The sequence below is a fragment of the Dipodomys merriami genome, unplaced genomic scaffold (genome assembly GCF_024711535.1).
Source record: "Dipodomys merriami isolate MVZ:Mamm:240054 unplaced genomic scaffold, mDipMer1.0.p SCAF_6, whole genome shotgun sequence".
Lineage (NCBI taxonomy): Eukaryota > Metazoa > Chordata > Mammalia > Rodentia > Heteromyidae > Dipodomys > Dipodomys merriami.
In genome coordinates this window covers 30,772,560-30,785,563 of record NW_027206179.1, presented here as the reverse complement: position 1 = coordinate 30,785,563, position 13,004 = coordinate 30,772,560, and the positions used below count along the sequence as shown (strand labels likewise).

The following is a 13,004-nucleotide window of genomic DNA, read 5'->3' as shown; positions in this document are numbered from 1 at the left end:
ACTATTTTTCCTCTCTCCTTTATCAAACCAAACTCCCACCTGGACCTCATTTCTGTCTCCATTCCTCTCACTAATCTCCAAAATACTATCTTCCTGGGGCTGGGAAGGTGGCTCAGTGGTAGAGCACTTGCCTTGCATGCCTCAGGCCCTGGGTTCGATTCCTCAGCACCACATAAGCAAAAAGAAAAAAAGCCGGAAGTGGCACTGTGGCTCAAGTGGTAGGGTGCTAGCCTTGAGCTGAAATGCTGAGGGACAGAGCCCAGGCCCAGAGTTCAGACTCCACGACCGGACCAAAAAAAACAAAAACCAAAAAAAACCAAAATACTATCTTCCCAAAATCTACCAAATAAGCAACTTGCCTTTCACTTTGCTTCTACATATCATCCTAATAAATAAGTCACAATGCATATTTCATCATAACACTTAGCTTAAAATTTCTGTTTTCTTTTCTTTTCTTCTTCCTTTTCTTTTCTTTTTTTTGGCTCTGTCTGCTTCCCAATTTCAGTTCTACTTATCGAGGTCTCAGTCAGTCTAAACCACTTCCTAGTCTCCATATACACCACACTCAATTGCTCATCAGGATATTTTCCACTCTGGTTTATTCCCCAGGATCTCTCTTCTCCAAACTCCTACATAAACATCTTTTGGTTTTCATTTTTCACTGATCCTTAAGAATTTTTATAAAGAACTTCTCTGACCAATCATAAAAGAGAAATGTTGCTCCCCTTCCCGTTTTATTCATTGTTTCTCAAATTTGTGTTAGCTATTATTTATTTTCTGCTTATTTTTTACAATCCTATATACAGTGTCCATTCAAATAAGCAAAAGTCTCATGTGTTCTCTATGGCTTTAGAGCCTCGGTATCATTAACTGGGATAAAGTAGATAGTCAAGAAATGCTCATTGAATACAAAGTGTAACTGATATAATTCAACTTTCTCTCTCTTTCTCTCTCCCTCTGTGTTTCATGACTTTGGCATGAATAGCATGTATGTCCCTGACCAGAATGTTTTGTTGCCTGGGCAAAACACATTGAGCAATGTACCACTGACATCTGCTTATTTAATAACTTATTGCAAATGCTGAAGTGAATATATTTCTCAAGTATAGTCTTCAAAGACAGCATAAATATAAATTTCTTCTTAAAGTGTGTATCAGTTTAAGTTGGCATCAGTGGCTCATTACTCATGTCTGTGAACCTATCTTCACTGCAAGATGAAATCTGATAATCACAATTTGAAGTCAGCCTAGGCAATATAGAATTTGAGACCATTAAGCCCTGGCTTAAGTTGTTAGCTTTCAGAACAAAAGCTCAGTGACAGTGTCCAGGTCCTAAGTTCAAGACCCAGGACCAGCAAAAAACAATACAAACCAAAAAAAAAGTAAACAAGTTTAGCATACTGAGAACTTAATTACAGTTTGCTTCAACTTTACCCATCATCATCAGGTGTGTAAACTGATTTTGATAATAGTAGCTGTTCACATAAAAAAAATCATATATATTTTTAAAAAGCTTGTGATAACTTTCAGATAAATGTTCAAAAGTACTGTTTTTTTGCTTTTTTTTGCAGGGCGCTGGTGGCTCATGACTGTAATCCTAACTACTCAGGAGGCTGAGATCTGAGGATCATGGTTCAAAGCCAGCCCAGGCAGGAGAGACTGTGAGACTCCTATCTCCAATAAACCACTAGAAAACTGGAAGTGGCGCTGTAGCTCAAGTGGTAGAGCGCTTGCCTTGAGCTGAAGAGCTGAGGGACAACGTCCAGGCCCAGAGTTCAAGCCCCATGACCGACAAAAAGAAAATGAAATATTATAACAGTAATATGATACTCATGTCATTCACCATGACTGCTTTCCAGTTTTTAATAACTTAACATCAAACCTTACTTTTTGTGATATTGTAAAAAGTTGCCTACCCTACTGAATCTCCTCTTTTTAATCAAATTTTTTATCAAATTTTGATCAAATTTCCTAATTGTTGGAGCACTCAATCTCGGTGAAAATATAAGCCTCATTCAGTTCAAGTTTTCACAAACCATAGCATTTCATGAAGAATAAATTAAGGATTATCTCATAATACTTATTTGTTAGTAATTACAATCTGTTTATAGTAATTTGATAACTAGTCAACACAATTAATTTGCCTTATTTACAAATTTTGAAAAGTTTGTTAAGTCTATTTCTTGGCTGAGATTACAAAACCATTAATGACCATTTGGTATATAAGCTACTTTACACATCCTAACACGAAGTATATTAATAAAGTACACTTGACTCTAATCACAATTTAGTCAGATTTGCTGCAAAATGAAACTGACAAAAAATCAGCACATAAGTATAGGGTATTAGTTCATCTTTCCAGACCTTTCAATAGAACATTTCCAGCAAAACATTTTATGATATAATACTTTCACCACTAATGTGGTTTTACTGGTATAAACAAGTTATTTCAACAAAAATCTACACTAAGTTGTGAGGATGTGATGATATAAAGTCAACAGCATTATTTTATACTCTTCACTAATTTGGACTTTTTTGCTTTAGGAAATTTATACTGATATAATCCAAATTATGTTGAATCCAAATGAATGCACTCATATCTCATTTCACACACAACTTAGAAAATGTTGAACAAGATAACAATTCAAAAGAAAAGTATGCAGCAAATACAGAGTTTCTGTGGATCCATTAATGTTTATGGTAACAGGAACCCTTCTGTGCAGCATTGACTACAATTTTTTGCTAATGTTCAAGTAGCCATTGCTCATTTGACATTTCCCATTTTAAACAATATATTGATTTTCTTCTATTGAAAAGCTGTGGCATGATTCCTTTTGTGTTCTGCCAAGAAAAGAAATGGATTAAAGGCAAGAGAATAAAATATACATGTAAATTAAGGCATGGTTTGTATACTGCCTCTTGTTTGTTAAACCTTTGGACTTAAGTACCCAGATGTTTGACCAAGTAATTAGATATTGATTTTTAATTTAAAAAATGACAGCAATGGAATTTCATCTTTGCAATATATATGTATGTATATATATATATATGAAATATATATATATATTTATATGTTACTAAAACTTTTGGGTTTTTTTCCCAATTTTTCTTTCTTGTGGTTTGTTTGTTTGTTTCACTCCTTGGGCTTGACCATGGGCCTGGGTGCTGTCCCTGAGCTTTTGTGCTTTTTTGGTGGTTAGATATTTTCTCATGAACTTTCCTGCCCAGGCTGGCTTCTAACCATGATTCTCAGATCTCAGCCTCTTGAGCAGCTAGGATTAAAATCAATAGCCATGGGTACTTGGTGTGTATCTATTTTATGCATAGAAATTGGAGACATCAAAGATGTCTTCTTATAACATTATAAAATACCTTAGTCAAATTTTTAAAATACTTGATTTCTTGACTAACTGAAATGGAAAAGTGTACTATTTGCTAATTGAAATTAAATCTAGTCTGTGTCTTTTTAGAATGATTAGCCCAAAAAATTTTTTAATGAATTTACAAAATAGTAGAATTTCTCTTTGTTTTAAACAAAAAGAAATAAAGTAAAACCATCAAGGTATTTCAAATATCTTTTTTCATTTAACACATTGTTTTAAGATTGTCACCTTGTAGGATTGACAGTGAAATTCTACTTTACATTAATGAAAGAAATGCAAAAGTTTCTAGCTAGATTATTTAAGCATTGCTAATTATATACTACTCTACTATGTTTACAATACTGTGTGCCTTGTTTTTATACACTCAGGCACTCTTTGAGAATAGAATGACCTTATTTACTTTCCCCAAGAGAGTTCTTAACAATAGAATTGCCTTTACATCTATTCTAGTTCTGCATACCCGTAACAAATTAATCAGACATTCAATTGTTTGTTTTGTTTTTTTATGTGCGTCTAGATGAGTAGAGAAGGCTATTCTGCAGTTTGAGGCAGGAGGATCACTTGAGCCTAGAAGTTCAAGTCCAGCCTAGGCAACATTAAGAGACTCTCAAACCAAAACAAGAGCAAATATATCTGTACTGAACATATATCAAAATTTTTCTCCTTATTATCTTTACTAAACAGTACACAACTACAGCTATTTACATGGCAATGACATTGCATTAAGTATTAAATGTAAGCCAGAGATTGATATACAGAAGAATGTCTCTGGGCTGTTCAAATTCAATCTCCATTTACAGAAAAGACTTGAGCACCAGTCAATATTGGTATCTGTAAAGATTTTGGATCCTATCTCCCATGATATCCAGGAATGTATTCTTGAAGTAACAAATTCTATTTAATGTTGCCCATTGAATAATTTGGTATATGACATTCAAAAAATTTTAGACTATTAAATAGTTTTCCTGTAAGCACTGTAAAAAATTCAGGTGTAAAAGATATTTCAAGAGTAAAATAGTGTAAAATATCCTGAGAAAGTAAATGAAAGAAGAGTAATTATTTAGATAATAAGTCTAATCTAGCAATCTGTAATTGCCAATCAGTTGAGGTGAAATGTTACATTTGGCATTAAAGATTGATGAAATTCTAAGATGAATTCTCCAGTGGTCCATTCATTTGAAAATTGTATTTATTAAACTATTCATTTGTCTTTATATTCAGTCTCCTTATTTTTCTGTAATTCTATCAAATTGAAAGAAGTCACAACACAGTCAAGTCAGTTTATGTTTCCAGATTACACTGCAAAGTGGGCTTCTATGAAATCATTTCACAATATTTCTTCAAGTTTCAACATCAAACACAAATTCCTTCATGTCTTATATTTTACTTTGGGAAATATCATTTTGGTAATATTATAGATGAAAGAAAATGCCTGGAAGTTTATATATATATATATATATACATATATATAAATTAGCCCTCTTTCTTTTAATTCATAACTATTTTACAATAAATAATATAGCTTTAAAATTTGATCATACTTTTAATTTATCTCTGTTGAAACTATATAGAGATTAGATTATTAGCACTGGTCACAGCAGCTATTATTTTACTTATAGCAATATAATTAAACAAGGTAGTTTGGGGCTTTTTGCCCCCCTCTTTTCCATTGGACACACCCAAAATTTCCACATTCTTATTTTATGAATTAAAAATAATTTCAACTGAGAACAAGCTATGTCACTAATGCACTTGACAATTACAGTTACAGGAGCACAAACAAAAAGTCAAAACAAAAAGAAGATGCTAGAAGATACATAGTGAGAACACGTATCTTATGTACCTTAGGCACTAAAATTTATATATATATATTATACATATATACATAATTAAGTATAAATATATAAAATTATATAATTATATTACTCTATAATTATAGTAGAGATAATATAGTACACTAAATGAAAGGAACTGTCAGTTTAAATGATAAATACTTACAATATGAAATTATTGAATATATTTTCTACATGAATTTTAGTGTACATTATTATTTATTAACATATTCTGACAAGCCTATATATTTTGTGGTATCTATGTATATATAATTTATATTTAACAATTTGAACATGTACCTTTTCTATAGCACATTCATATTTTAATGTATCATATTATATTTGATACTCTAATAGAACGCATGAATGTAAGCTCTACTGAATTAAGGGCAAGTTGATTTTGTGGGAAGACATACTAGACATACAAATATCCATTAGTGATACTTAGTTTTGTGAACAGAATCTAGGTTGATTATGTACAGCAGAATTTTTTTTTTTTTTTTGGTCGGCTGTGGGGGCTTGAACTCTGGGCCTGGGCGCTGTCCCTCAGCTCTTCAGCTCAAGGCGAGAGCTCTACCAATTGAGCTACAGTGCCACTTCCGATTTTCTGGTAGTTTATAGGAGATAGGAGTCTCATGGTCTCTCCTGCCCGGGCTGGCTTTGAACCGCGATCCTCAGATCTCAGCCTCATGAGTAGCTAGGATTACAGGCATGAGCCACCAGCTCCCGGCTGTACAGCAGAATTTTATAGCTTTATGTTTTTAAATAATTTCTTTAGAGTGAATATGTGATCATCTCCATAGAGAATGAGGTTTTGAAGTATGAAGGAAATTATTCAATGCCACTTTAATATTTACAATGTGTATTTGAGTTATTACTCCATCCTCAATGTCCCCATTAGTATGATAGAAATAACATTATTTTACTAAGTTACTCTGGATTTGTCAAAGTATGACATTTTTATATAAACCATTTAGCATAAACCTGACACATATTAAATACTCAAAAACTATTGGAGGTGCTATTAAAAAATATTACCCACTTTTACATAGTTTTTACATGGTAATTTCCTCTCAATTGAATGAAGAGAAGTTCTTGCCCTGGACAAATTTCTGAGAGACTAATTTTCTAACTTCAACTATTTGTATCTTTTATAAATTACCACCTTTTTGTTTATAAATTACCTCTTAAACCTGTGTTTTTTCCCCTTCTTGAAGTTATAATACATTGATAACTCTTTACCTTCTGCAATTTTCCCAACACAAATCTGGCAGATGATGGCTTACCACAAATCCACTCACTCTTTCCATGAAAAGAAAGAAAAAAAGGGGAGGGGGAAAGAAAAAGAGAAACTGGGCAACGGTGGCTCATGCATGTAGTTCTAGTTTCTCAGGAAGCTGAGATCTGAGGATAGCAGTTTGAGGTTAACCAAGGGAGGACAGTCCATGAGACTCTTGTCTTCAATTAACCATCAAAAAACCGGAAGTGGTGCTGTGGATCGAAGTGGTAGAGCTCTAGTCTTGAGTGAAAAAGCTCAGGGACACTGCCCAACCTCCAATATCAAGCCCCAGGAATGAAAAAAAAAAAAAAAAGCTTTCATTTGCATAGTTCACTGATTTTTACCTTAGGAAATGTGATCGAATAACAAAAGAATCAAGTGAAAAAATGAGGAATGGTCTTAGGACTAGTCATGGTTTATAATGAAGTTTTTATTTTAAGAGTTAAAATAAATAATACATATCCCAGAATAGCACTGTTCTGGGCAATTATTTTTCTTTAGGTGTTCTGGATGGGAAATCTAGTTACAGGAGGTATTTATTGGCTGATTCGTAATCGTGTGTGTGTGTGTGTGTGTGTGTGTGTGTGTGTGTGTGTGTGTGTGTGTGTGAAGTCTTTTGATATATTATTAAAGGTGGATATGTAGTGGAATGCAGCTCCCATCAATATGTGAGGTTTCTTAACTGTGGATAAAACAGACTTTCTTAGAATCCCAGAGGAATATGAGTTGAGGCCAAAATTACATTGAGTTATAAAATTCAAATAGCTCAATGCTTTTCTTCTTTTAATTATTGGGGCACTACCAGAAGTCCAGATGATGAGGGACAAGCACTTCTTTAGGATAATGATTGATTTCCATAAAGATGAATACTTCAACAAATTTCAATATGCAGTTGCTGGGGCGGGGAGGGTGGGTGGGCACTAATTAGTTTTGCTGTTTTCAGCAGATGTTGGATTCAAATGCCAGCACTATCTCAAATGCCGATCATTAGGGCTGTCTTTCATAGAGGAGTGCTGACCAATGAAATCGCCACTCTGTTTAATGAGACCGATCTAGGCAGTCAATTAAATCAAATCTCTCAGAACATCCTTAATCCATCTGCAGTGTGGGCAGCACCAACCAAAGCAGCAGCTAGGGATTTCCAGTATTAATAAAGGATTCACTGCCGCATTCCGAAAGGGAGGAAGGGGAGGAGATGGTGTTGGGGGCGGGGGAAGACCTTACTTTATGGATAGGAAAAGGTCAGTAAAGTCTCAGCAGGGTGGGGGCTGGGAAAAGAGGAGCTTGAGAAGAGTAAAGGGCTATGGTGATTACAGAAACCGGTTTAATATGGCCCAACCAGGGTTCCATCCCCCAACCATCCCCCACCCTCACTCTTCCACCAGAAATCCAATTTACCAGTTGGAAATATGAGGCTGGAAAAATGTAAGGACCCAGATTTGAAAACATTTTCACTTTAATACTGAAAAAATATGCCATTATAAAATCCTCGAATAGAATTAGTAAGTTTCACGTGCTTTCTCGGTTCTTTGTTCCTACTTTATAAGTAAGATTTATACCAGCACAGAATTGCTACCATAAGATCGCAGCCTAAGCACTAGAGTGACATTAATTGGTCATGCTTAACTGCCTCAAAATCTTTTTTTTTCTTAAATAATTACACTGATAGTATAATAGAAATCATGGGTACTTATTTTACATTCAGATGGAAGGCATTATTGGATATGTATAGAAAAATATTCCCCTTCAAAAAAAATAAAAGAAAGTAAACATCACCATCAAAATAAAAGAGCCCCAAACAACCCCTAAAAACTTTCCTCAACAAAATACATTGGTTAACTCATAAAATGGACGGATGACTTTAGCCATGCAAATGTCTTAAATAAAACCTTTACATTTTCTTTTCTTACTTTTTTTTTTCACAGTAAACATACGTTCTGAACGGCCTACCAATCACAAATAATGGCGAAATGGCACTTTCTGATTATACTGTATTTTTTTTTATAGAAAGTTTGATACGATGGGACTTATCAGGTAAGAGGGTAGGTGCTGTGACGTCATCTCCAGCTGCGAAGGGAGGATCAGGAGTGTCCCTGGAGCGTGTGTGGATTTCATGCGAGCCATGCAGCACTTGTTTTTTTTGTTTTTTGTGTTTGTTTTGTCAGAAGTCAAAGTTCTCTATATACAATACATTCATGCCTTCGTGCAACTGCCCAACCCTGCATAGTCAACAGGGAGCCATCGGACGGGCTATCCACAAGGGGGGAAAAATAGATATTGATCTCTCTATATAGACGTGAAGAATATATGTATATATGTATAGGACCATGGCAAGTCACCCCACAGGTCCTTAAGCCAGGGGCGGGGCACCCCATTCTTCTTGTAGCACCCTGCAGCTGGGTGGGCTTGCATTCAAAAAGGAGCTCAGAGCGAAAAGAGCAAGCTAGTTGAGTTCTCCCAGCTCTGCACAGTCGGCTTGCTTTCTTGTTTGTCTCGACGGGGGAGCGAAAGGGTCAAGGCCGCTCAGCTGAGTGAGTTCCTAATCGTTCACTTAGGCTCATCGAGGCTTGGGGCACACTAGATTTGGGTCAATGCGCTGCTACCTCCTGAGATGCTGGCAGCAGTGGTGGTGGTGGGGAGGGTGGACGTCTTCGGGCTCCCCTCCCCCCTCCCCACGTGGGGCTGGGGATTTTAGTCTGAGAGCGAATGAGAGCCACAGTCATACACCCTGTGGCCTCCATCAGCGTTGTAAGGCCCATTGTGCCAGTAGGAAGAGTCACACACGGTCTGGAGGGAATTGATTTCGGACGCTGAGGAGTTGGCGTCCCTTCTCTTGGAGCGCTTCCGGTTCCTCAGGATAAACACGAGCATGCCCACCACGGTGAAGGCGGAGGTGACAAATACCAGCAGCAGTCCCGGGACCAACACGGAGATGGACACCCTGCTGGTGTCTAGGTAGGAGTTGGAATGCGTCCCGGTCTCCGCCAACCCGGTGCTGTTTTTACTGTGCGAAGTTAACGTGGGCGAGATCCTGGCGTACAGCTGGGGGCAGATCTCGTCATTGGAGAGGAGCATGAAATCCTTCCTGAAGAAGTTCACGGGCGTCTCGCACTTGAGGTCGCTCATCAGCACTTCGGAGCCCAGGCGTTCTGCCCATTGTTTGAAAGGCACAATGGTGCAGGCACACTCCCAGGGGTTTCCGTGCAGGTCGATCTGAATGATGGAGGTTAACTGGTCCAGCACCCCTGCCACCGGGAGGTACATGAAGTAATTGTTGTGCAGGCTGAGCTTGGAAAGCGAGACCCCCGCGAACACGTCCACCGGAAGGGAGCGCAGCAAGTTGTTGTTGAGAATGAGGATCCTCAGTTTGGGCATGGCGTGGAAAGTGCCGGGGAGGATGAGCTGGATCGCGTTGTATTCCACGTTCAAATATTCTAGATTCTGCAATCCGGCGAATTTTTCCCGGGACAGCGTGTCTAGGTAGTTACTATCCATGTAGAGCCACCTGAGATCCAGAAGGTTCTTGAAAGTGTTGTTCTCCACGCTGGCGATGTTATTGTTGCCCAGATCTAACAGAATGAGGTTCTTGTAATCCACAAAGTGGGATTTGCGAATGCTGTGGATCTTATTGTCGCGCAGGAAGAGCTCCTGCACATTGGAGAGTTTAGGCTTCAAATCAGCCAAGCTGCTCACGTTCCGGTTGTTGCAGTTCATCTTTAAGCCAGCCCCGGGGATGTGGTCGCAGCTGCAGCCCCCCGGGCAGGGCAGGGCATTGCCTGAGGGTTTGTTTCGGGCGCCACCGGTGGCGATCGGGGCGGTGGGCTTGATCTGCCAGTTGCCAGGAATCTTTGTACCTCCATTGGGAGCAGCCCCGGGGGTGGCGTGGTCCTCGGCTCCATTTGTCTTGAAAGGAGTTGGCAGGGGACCAGGAGCAGCGAAGGTCTCTTCTTGGGCAGGGGGCGCCGGCAGACTAGAATCCACTCGGTTTTTCAAAGGACACAAGTCCTGCTCAGTAGTTTCATTGAGGTCTTTCCCCTGCAGTCTGGTGGGGGCTTCGCAGACCACTCGGCCGATCAGAGCGTTTTTGGGAATGTTCTCCAGCCATTCTTTCAGGGAGAGCAGATCGCAGGTGCAGTCCCAAGGGTTATCCTCTAGCAGGATCTCGGCGATGCCCGGGATCTGCTCCAAGACCTCCTCATAGGGCAGCGTTTTCAGCCGGTTTCCCCGGAGGTCGAGGTGGGTGATGGGCACGTATTGGAACACATTGGCAGGCAAGGTGCTGATGAGGTTGTCATTTAAAATGAGAACCTCCAGCTTGTTTAAGTCCTGGAAAGCCCCTGGGTCTATATCCCTTAATAAATTAAAATCCGCCTGGAGGTATTCCAGATCGTCCAGCCCCAAAAAAGTCTGCTTTCGAAAAGACTTGATCTTGTTATTATTGATATGCAGCCTCTTCACTAGCTGCAGCCCCAGAAAAGCCCCCGGCACGATTTCATGCAAGCCATTGTTTTCCATATGCAAACTAACCGCATTGTAAAAGTTAGCGAACTCATTGGGGAAAAGTCGAGTGAGGGAATTGCCGTGCAGAAATAAATGGTAGAACTGAGAGGTCGGGGCGGTGAAACGCTGCAGACTTGCAAAGCCTTTCTTCTCACAGTCTACGTGTAGGTCCCCTTCTATCTCATTGCAAGAACAGATCTTCTCTTTGCAAACGTCCCCTGTCACGTTTCCAGCGGCAAAACAAAGAGACGTCTCCAGCAACAAAATCCAAAGCAGCATTTTTAAAGCGAGCAATTCATCCCCGATCGCATCACAGAGTAACGGCAACCATCCTGCTCGCCACAGACACGATTCAAGTTCATTTAGTGCTCCAATGTCCGATCTCAGGGAAGAAGAAAAGGGTTTGGGGGGTGGGGGGGTGGGGGTGGATTCCTTCCTCCCTAACCCCCCCCGCACTGCAATAGCCCAGAGACCAGTCAATAATTATATTAACAAACTACCCAGGCACGTAGTGCAAAGCAAGCAAAAATAAAATTTTTAAAAAGTAGGAAACAAACAACAACCCCCAAACCTGACACCCCCTCAACCCTTAAAAATGTATCCACAAGAAGTAAACATAGAAAATTAACAACAACAACAGAAAAAAAAAATCAGCCTTACTGAATCGCGTCTAGTGGTCCTCACTAACCGGAAAGGGAACAATGCTAGTAATTAGAAGCGAGTGTATGTTAGAGAAACAAGCAGGGTTGCAGCCTAGTACAGGCGCACTGCCTTGGGCATGGCTGTGCGTCGGACTGACCTTGCCTCTGATACAAAGCTGGGGTTTCCGCCGCTTCTGCTGTGGAGCTGGCTGGAGAGGAGTTCCTGGTCTGGTTGCGGGTGGCCCCGAAGTCCACCCCGCGGTGCTGCTGTCCAGTCCCCCCGGTGCTGAAATCACGCCCGACCAAAGGACTCACGCTGCCCAACCAATGGCGCTGGAAATTTTCCGCAACCGCTGCGTTTTGTGATGGTCCATCCTTTGCCTTTGCTTCTGCTTTAGTCTTCTTTGGCCTCTTTTTTTTCCTGTCTTTTTCCCCCTTTCTTTCTCTCTTTCGTGCTCTCTGACAATCCTGTGCTCGCGCTCTAGCTTACTAGCTCTTCTTTTCTTGTTCTTCTCTTTCTTCTGCTCTTTCGGAATTACGTGCAGGGGGGAGGAGAGAGGGGAGCGAGTTGTCTGAGGGAGGAAGAGAGCGCGAGAATGGGGGGGGCAGGGAGAGAGGAGGAGGGAGGGGGAGAAGAGAGTTGCTAAGAAGCTCGGCTCGTTCCAGCCTGGTGCACTCGGAAAGATCTGACACCCTCTGCTGATCTGCAGTAGCAAAAATCCATCTGGTGAGGGAATGCTGAAGGGGGGAAAAATCAATCCTCGTACAGGGCAAGCGTTAAAAATGTGGGCATTAAAAGCTGTCAATCTACATAGACGCTTATTTTAAATGGATTATTTAATTCTTTCTGTGTGCTGGAAACTTTACCCTTTCCTTTCCTTACCGACCTCACCCCCCCCCCCCCGCTAGTTCTAACATTCTGAAAAAGCAGTGCTTTTAAAACATTTATTTCCCAATGGCTTGAATAAAATTAGTGTCAGGGTGTCAAGCGAACAGCAATTTGAGGTAATTATACTGCACGCCATTTTCATTGGTGCTTTAAATGCATCTCCCTTCTCTGCGGTAAAGCGTTTTATGCCATTTGATGTGTTGGAAACCTTTCTGAAAAAAAAATGGGGGAGGGAAGAATGTAGAAAGTGGCTGTTCGGAACATATGTATTACATAAGATCATAAGCGTCCATAGGATATTTGTTTCAAGGTGTATAATTTAGACACATAGATACCTTTGTTGTTGTTTTTATTTTTAACTTATTATAGAATTTTAGTCAATTTTGCCAGAGAGTTAGGTTCTCTCATGATATTTCTTGAACGTTATTTAAGTCTGCAGGATAAAAACACCATACATGCTTACATCTTTGCAGACCTAAAA

At 39.6% G+C, this 13,004-nt stretch overlaps 1 protein-coding gene across 1 annotated transcript; it reads right to left on the bottom strand.

Moving 5' to 3' along the window:
• Positions 1-7,931: 7,931 nt before the first annotated feature.
• Positions 7,932-12,201, bottom strand: Slitrk1 (SLIT and NTRK like family member 1). Its single transcript, XM_070002753.1, has one exon. It carries the CDS (start codon positions 11,270-11,272, stop codon positions 9,185-9,187), a length of 2,088 nt encoding a protein of 695 aa, XP_069858854.1. The 5' UTR covers positions 11,273-12,201; the 3' UTR covers positions 7,932-9,184.
• Between the last annotated feature and the right edge of the window lie 803 nt (positions 12,202-13,004).

Excerpts from the sequence above, each read along its gene's own strand:
- Slitrk1 (XM_070002753.1), bottom strand. The coding sequence starts at position 11,272 with ATGCTGCTTTGGATTTTGTTGCTGGAGACGTCTCTTTGTTTTGCCGCT.